Raw genomic sequence first — 8,139 nt, forward strand, 5'->3', positions numbered from 1 at the left:
CTCTCTCTCTCTCTCTCTCTCTCTCACATGCGTGTTCTCAAGACTAAATAACGTGTTCCGACCTTCATCTTCGTCGCGGATTAAGCTATAGTTCCTCCCGTTTCGGCAACAAATCAACAATCGTAATTTTCTTCCTGAACAATCAAAACATTTCATAGGAATTATACAAAAATCATAATAAAATAAATATAAAAATTCTCGCAGTAATTTCCTAAAAGTACTTAAATACATTAAGATATCAACATCCGCGCACTGTCGTCCAAATTACAAGATTAAATTATAGCCGATTACTCCCATCAACCCAGTAGAGACCGATTAAAAGTAACATAACATTCTGAAAACGTTTCTAGGACGTTCCCTGAACATCTTTAGAAGATTAGTATTGTATGGCAACATCAATGTTATAATTTCACACTCAATAATGTAGATATAATGTAACACTTGTGTTACATAACAGTTGCATTGTTGAGTGTAAAGTTATAACATTGATTTTGTGTTCTTATATCTCGTCCTGATGAAGTGAACTGCAATGTTCACGAAACTTTAATATTCCGATAATGAATCTAGACACGAAGATAATCTGCAAAACGCATAGCTTCTGTATAAAAAATATTCGTTGAAACCTTAAAAGTACATCCAGAGAACGTCCTAAAGACATTTTCCAAAACATCCTTGGGATGTTCCCAAGACATCTATAGGATATCCCTCAGATAAAGAGTGCCACAGGTTACTTTTAGTTGGTGTTTACTGGGTTATTTCCGTCAGTTGACTCATTGATCGTGAATACACTGAATTGCCGGAATGGTGAAGGAACACGAAAGACGCGTCTCGCTCTTGATCGCGAGGTATAAATTCTGTCGGAATTCTCGCACCTTGTCGCGTTCGTCGCGCCTGACAATGTGAATCATCCCCAACCGAATCGTCTTCAACGAGGATTGAGGTTTCTCACAAGAGAGAACCCGATGCTTTCGTTGATCCCGCGTTTCTCTCTCTCTCTCTCTCTCTCTCTCTCTCTATCTCTCCATTCCACGGTTTAACACAGAGTCCTTTGAACATTTTCCCTCGAAAAACAGCGCGATGCGAGCGCGCGCGCACTTCCTCTTATATATATATTATCTTATTTATAATTAAACACTGTTATTACAATAATATATATATATATATGTTTACTTTGTACTATATATGATCTTAAACCGACGACCGAGGAGGCCGCTCGCGTCTCTCTTGGTACCGTGGATTAATTCTTCGCGTCGGAAGGGACGCTCGCATCCCTTCGCCCGATCGGGAATCAACACAGGCTCCTTTCCAGGGCGGATGCGAGCCTTTCCTTTGCCGCGTCGAGCCGACTGCCGATTCACCATTTGGGTTTTTCAAATCCAAAGCACGGAGCACTCAAGTCTCCAAACAAGTCTCAGAATTGTGATGCTCGCTTTGAATGACTGTTTATTTGAGACGTCGTATGTGATAAATTAATAATAAATAATCAGAGTAGCGTCGAGATGCTAATTAACGTGCAACGTTAAAGGGGGAAACGTGTATCGGTGTGTAACTCGGATTCCTTAGAGAGGAGATTGTTGCTGTTGTTGCTGTTGTTGCTGCTGTTGCACGAAAGCGGTAACATACCTCGAGTCGCCATGCACTCTAAGGGGATTCGATATAACTTTACAAAATATTACACAATAAACTACACACACACACACACACACACACACACACACACACACTCTCTCTCTCTCTCTCTCTCTCTCTCTCTCTCGATGACGTAACTGCTGTAGCTTTCGAAAGCTATTTCCAAACACATCCGTTCTATCCTAAAATATAATAAATTAAGTAACATGTTGTAACTTCGTCGAACGAACATCGAACGGGCGTTCGCGTGCAAGAAGGAGACGTTCCACTCGCGAGACGAATGATCGCACACCCTATGAACTCGGCAATCGAGCGATTTTTCGTGCTTCTCGGAGAAAACTGATCTCAGGGTATCGAGAGTTCGTCGCTTTTTAAAAAACAATTAATTTGTCGTTGCAAACGCGTACATTTTATGTATTTATTCGTTCTGTTTGAACGAAAAATAATCAAAATACAGTGGCTGTCAAAAGTTTTCGGCAAATGTAATTTTACGACAACCTGTTTTTCAGTTTATATAAGTTAATAAAATTTTTGTTTTAAGATCAATTTAAGAACACAATATTTTAAATACTAGAATATATTAAATACTCGCGCACTAGATTTTTATTCGTAGAAATTGTTTATTGGAGCAATGTGATAAAATTATTCATTGACTGTAAAGTGAAGGTCACTTTTGGCAGCCACTCACCTATATTTTTTCCATTCTTTTTTCTCAATGGTACAAGTTTTTTCTATGGTATTTCTTGGATTGCAAGCATCCGAAGAAATTATTAAAAAAAAACTTTTAATCATCATGGAATCGATAAAGCACGTGTAGTAAATTTATTTTCGTAATCAGTTCGTCTCCCTCGATACTCCTGGATCGCTTTGTCAATTCCTGATTGAATCTCAGTGTTCACTCGCGATTCATTCTGTATGATTAATCCGACTAGCATAAATGATCCTCTCCCGATCGCACAAAAAAGTAGAAGAGCATGATATAAAATGTCGTTCCAAGGAAATCTTGTAGAACCGATCGCTCGCCACATCTCGCGACGCGTCGTCGTGTCGATGCACGTGTACGTGTGTTTATGTGTGTGTACGTGTTATGTGTTGAAGCACAAAAGAATTCTCGCTACGCAGGAGCCACAGACGCGAAGTGCAAGTCGGCTAGAATGCACTTTTCTGCAATCAAACGTCACACCGATTCGTTCTCGCCCGGCTTAGCGAACGCCGCCCCGCCGCTTACGTAATAAAAGTGTGTACGTGTCTGTATGTCTATCTCCATACGTACGTGTGTGTTATTTTTCTTCTTTTTTTTTTAAGTATGTACAATAGCACAGCACAATTGCAGTACGATATCGAGTGCGGCTCGCTAAAGTCTCTCTCTCTCTCGCTCTTTCTTTCGCTTCTCTCTCTCTCTCTCTCACAGGCTCTCACTCATTCTTTCTGTCTCTGTCTCTCGTACACAGCGGTGCAGCCACCCATTTTAAAAATTGCTCTCTCTCTCTTTCTATCTCTCTATCCCTCTGTTCATTCCTTTCCCCACTAAACCTCCCTCCCGCCATCGGTTCGCACAAAAGAGTGTCCACTCTCTGATATACATGTTTATACATACATATATATATCACTTGGCACGTGTACCCTCACACGAAGCCACTTTGAAAATTGGTTCACGTTTCGTCTGACCAACGAGGACACGACGAGCCCGGTCGCGCATTTAGCGCGCCGCTGATTGCGCGATCATCATCGAACCTCACCGCTAACCGTTACTCGTGGAAAAAACGCCGTTCGATCCTTCAAGGGGTTCGGTTTGTTTTTTTTTTTCTTTTAACGATACATGCGTGCTGAGTGCGTAAGAAAGTCGCGTTCTTCCTCTCGATCGCGCTGCGCTCGGTCCACTCCTAATAAACTGAGATAGAAATATGGTTTCACAATTTCGAATTGAATTATCGATAATATGTCCGATGTTGAAGGTTTTGATTCGAACCACTAAGCAGAACAATAAGCCACGATGATGTCAAAATGACGTTAAAATGAATTGTTACCGAAAAGTGATTTTTAGTGGTCATTTTAGAGTCATTGCGACGTCATTTTGATATCATGCAGAACGATTGAAAAGTGACTTTTAACAGTCGTTTTGGAGCCCTGTCGATGTTATTTTGATGTGTTTTACTTGAAACTGAAGAAGGGGCGAGCTCGAGTGCGTCTCGAGAAATCCGCGAGAGGAAGCGCACGACTTTAAGTACACCCTAGTGTAGTATCGGAAATCGCCAGTCATTTATGAACCAGTGAACGAAATAAAATGCACTTAATCTCAAACAAAAGCGTTAACGCACGCAGTAGGATTCAATCGCTGGTGCCACCAAGTCGCTGCTTTAACTCGTGACGTATCTCGATCGGGCATTCGGAGACCCTTCGAACTTTCGCGCTTTACCGTGCGGTAAAGTAAGGGGCAGGGCATAGTCTCGAGGATTAAGAAAAAGTGGAAAACGAGCTTTTCTAAGTATTTACTCGCCTCCGATTGTCAGAGCGCCCTTTCGTGCAGTTTTACTCGACATTCGCCCTCGCGATATCCCACTTAAAGCAGCGACCGATTCTACTCTTAAAAAGAACAAGAAAACAAGGTAACAGGCTAGACTAAACGCCCCGTTTCGGGCGGCGAATAAACTCGACTTCAGCCGCGCGCGACCTGCGCGAAAGGAAGAAAATAAAGAAAATGAAGAAAAACACGGGCGCTTTCGACCACCCTCTCGCACTTCCGGCGCGGAGGGGTGGATTCAGAATTCGAGCTTCTGAATTTTGACTAGAGGTGAGGAACCGCCTTGGTCGCCAGTCTGACGGGGCAGGCGGTTCCTCTTGGAACTTATTACAGTGGACTAGAACGCTAAGAATCGGGCACGAAGCGCCGAGTTTAACGGATTAACTTACGCTAATATGGCAAACTATGGCACGAAGTTTGCAAAGTGACCGAAGTCGAGATACGCGACGAGTCGTTAAAATGCGGGTCTTAAAACTAAGTCCAACAGAGCTCGTCGCGAGAGAGACGGCCCGCTTAATGTGAGAGACAAATTGTGTGTGTGAGAATAATAAATATATAAATACGGAGAACTCTAGTGTGAAAAATTAAGTAGAAATTATTGCATGTAATCGATATCCTCCAGCTCGTTTACTCGGACATCGATTCGTCTCGTTTCTCGACTTCGAACGTCGATTTAGGAGCTTTAACGTGAAACGATCTGTCGATCGTAAATACTCGGGAATGCACTAGCCTAAAAAAAAAAACAGAAACGTAAGATCGTACTTTGGTAGATCTGATTCGGATCGCTTTGCGGGAGTCGTAATGATCGATCGCATTCAGCAGTTAGGACGCTCCTGCTTGACACAGCTCGATCTTAAAAGACAATCGTCGACACGCTCAGCATTCAAGTAAAACGGTGATATTGCAATTCGATTTTTCTAATTTCTGCACGTAAATTAATCTCAGGTGTTTGCAAAGGACGTCTATTCACACAGCACACTTTATTCGAGAGATGTTCTGGAAACGTTCTGAGAACATTCTCTGAACGTCTTTAAGATGTCCTTCAGAGATCTGTGCTGTATAGGTAAATATTTAAAATACTTGGAGTGTTTAAATTTTGCGTTGTTCCAAGTGGATTGTTTATCAATGGCTAAAACACACAGTGTACTTTATTTGAGAACATTCTGAGAACATTCTCTGTACGTCTTTAAGACGTCCTTCAGAGATCTGTGCTGTATGGGTAAATATTTAAATTTTTTTGAGTTTAAATTTGGCTTTGCTCCAAGTTGGTTGTTTATCAATGGCCAAAATTATAATCTCTCCGGTATTTGCGAAGGACGTATATTCACAGAACATACTTTATTTAAGGATCGTTCTAGGAACGTTCTCAGAATATTCTGAACATCTTTAGGACGCCCTTTGGAAATCTGTGCTGTATGGGCGAATATTAAAAATCCACCGAGTTTAAATTTCACTTTGCTTCAAGTGAATTGTTTATCAATGGCCGAACGTCAAAAATTTCATTTTCTCAGGTATTTTTAAAGGGCGTCTAAATATTTAAAATTTTTTCCAAGTTTAAATTCGATTTTGCTCCAAGTCGATTGTCTATCAACGGCCAAATATCAAAAAGCTTAATAAAGTCTCTCGTTTATTTATTCATCGAATAAATAAGATAATTCTGGAAATTTTTGTCGGATTAGTTTTAAATAGCCAATTAATCAGCAATATCTCCGAGATATTAGAGAGATGGACATGACTTATGAAGAGCAGTATAAAATTTGCGAGGCGTGTCGCGCGGAGAGGTCGTTTATAAGGCTCGAGCGTGTCAGCAGGGATACGTCCACGAGGTGATACGCCGCCCTTACGAGAAGGGCAGCTCCTCGTCGGGTGACTCGTCGTGGTACTCCTCGTGGTCGGACGTGTGTCACAAAACGTCGCTCGGTTGGCGCTGGCCGATCCCTATCGTGGGCGACAACTGTTCCTCCTCGACCGCGACCGCCTTCGGATCCTCGTCCTTCCATTTGTCCATGGAGCGGCGTCGGGCGTTCATGAAGAAGTTCCCGACCGTCGTCGGTTCCAGGCCCAATTGCCTCGCGATTGTCACCTGCATCTCCTTCGACGGCCTCTTGGTCTCCTGCGAAGAAACCAAAAATCTGTATATATTCTGCGTATATCAAAATCTTTGTTTTGATACGAATTACTTTTCAGCTTCGCTTATTGCACTTCATATTATTTAGTTATTTTACAAATCCCGCTTGTTTATAGAAATTATATTTGATTCATAATGCAGTTGTTCATGCAATTCGCGGGATTTAATTATAATGAATAATTGTTGCTTTTGATATTTTTATATCAACTTTACATTGAGGATGCTGAGCTCATTGTTGAATCTTATCATTACATTGGACGGGATCAAAGCTTTATACAATACATTATCATTTTGTTCGATTATCAATGAGTAAAAAATTGTAATTTAACTTTTAACAATCGACGAAATGTATCTGACAATAGTATAAATGCAGTTACTTATTAGAACGATATATATTGGATTTATACATTTCTGAAGTTTGCGAATGAAACGAGATTTTTAGAAAATGTATAAAATATGCCAGGAATGGGATTTAATAAAATTATGTTAAATATCACTTAATGGTTTTAATATTATCATATTTTATACGATGTGTCTGTATTATATATAGTAAGATATTCTATTGATTCAATCGCTGCTGAATTAATCTATTCATCTCTATAAAAGATCCACATTCAGATTCAGATTCCAAGGTATAATGTACTCGCAGAAGCCCCTGTGTGCTAATTTCGACTGTGTACCACGTGAAAGTATTGGCTAGCAATAATTGTTACTCCGGCAATCGATACACTCTACCTCAGTAGAGTCACGTTATTGATCGCGCCGTGTTGGGTAAGAAACATCGCGTGGGAAGAAAACGTGGTAGCCCATTTACCACAGGGAACTGTTTATCGTTCACCAATATACTACCGAACATGTGCTGGATTATCGTTAAACATATCGTAAATAATTTTTGGAATATTTCTTTCGATCGCATTTCACAGAAAAAAAAAGGTAAAAATTTGTTATACACGCAAACGATTAATTCACACCGCATGAATACGTAATACTTAAAGAAATATTCAGAGTATTAAAATAGACGGACTTTTTTCAAAAATAGATAAACGAATACGGATTAAGGACGTATCAGGTGTATAGTCTCTGCAAAAAATGACTGGAATTGGAAATTTATACTTTCCGTACAAAAATAAAAGAAATGTACAAGTAGTTTAATAAAGTCAATATTTATATTTAACAATACAATTTTAGTTTAAATGAAGATTTTCTCATTTTACCTTAATTATTTTTTAAATATGTGTCTACTTATTATTGAATTAATTTTTGAAATAATTTTTTAAAATAATTACGCAAGAATATCCAACATGGTGAGCAATGTTGCAAAAAGTTTTGACATTGTACCAATCAGTTTGAGTGTTCTACGTAATCATTTTAATGATCCAACAAAATTATTCAGCTCTATATAATTATACTTCAGCAAAATCGTCTTTCCTGTACAGAAAAATCGATAATCGTTTCCATTTTGTTAAAAAGTACCACATCCTTAAGGAAAGAACATACATATATTTGAACAAACGGATTAATTTGTACCCAAAATCGCACTTTGGGTAGAATATCGTAAAACAACGTTTGGCATCTTGTAAATCGGTGAAAAAGAGATACCTACACGATTTTCTTGCCGTCACTTTCGAAGGGTCTTCTCCCTCGACCAGCCAACCAGCCAGGCAGGCTGGTAGGCAGGCAGGCGGCGATGACGTGACGTATGTATACGCGTACGTACGTTCACGCGAAGCTTGAAACATACACGGGGCCGTGTGCGCGGCACAGTGGCTGTCAAGGAATAATCACGATGCCTCGTCGCGATAGTGTCCCGCATTTCCAACAATTGATGCCGCGCCGTTCTATGCGCGACGCGGCGCGGCGC

The 8,139-nt window shown here is 40.2% G+C and overlaps 1 protein-coding gene across 1 annotated transcript in view; it reads right to left on the reverse strand.

Moving 5' to 3' along the window:
• Positions 1 to 2,378: 2,378 nt before the first annotated feature.
• LOC108767141 (homeobox protein onecut) overlaps positions 2,379 to 8,139 on the reverse strand; it is a 110,936-nt gene continuing 105,175 nt past the window's right edge. Inside the window, exon 5 of the mRNA XM_018516869.1 lies at positions 2,379 to 6,263. Within this exon, the coding sequence (XP_018372371.1) occupies positions 6,054 to 6,263 (210 nt within the window). The 3' untranslated portion in view covers positions 2,379 to 6,053. The remainder of the gene's footprint in view (positions 6,264 to 8,139) is intronic.

Source organism: Trachymyrmex cornetzi, unplaced genomic scaffold, assembly GCF_001594075.2.
Source record: "Trachymyrmex cornetzi isolate Tcor2-1 unplaced genomic scaffold, Tcor1.1 scaffold1204, whole genome shotgun sequence".
Classification (NCBI taxonomy): domain Eukaryota; kingdom Metazoa; phylum Arthropoda; class Insecta; order Hymenoptera; family Formicidae; genus Trachymyrmex; species Trachymyrmex cornetzi.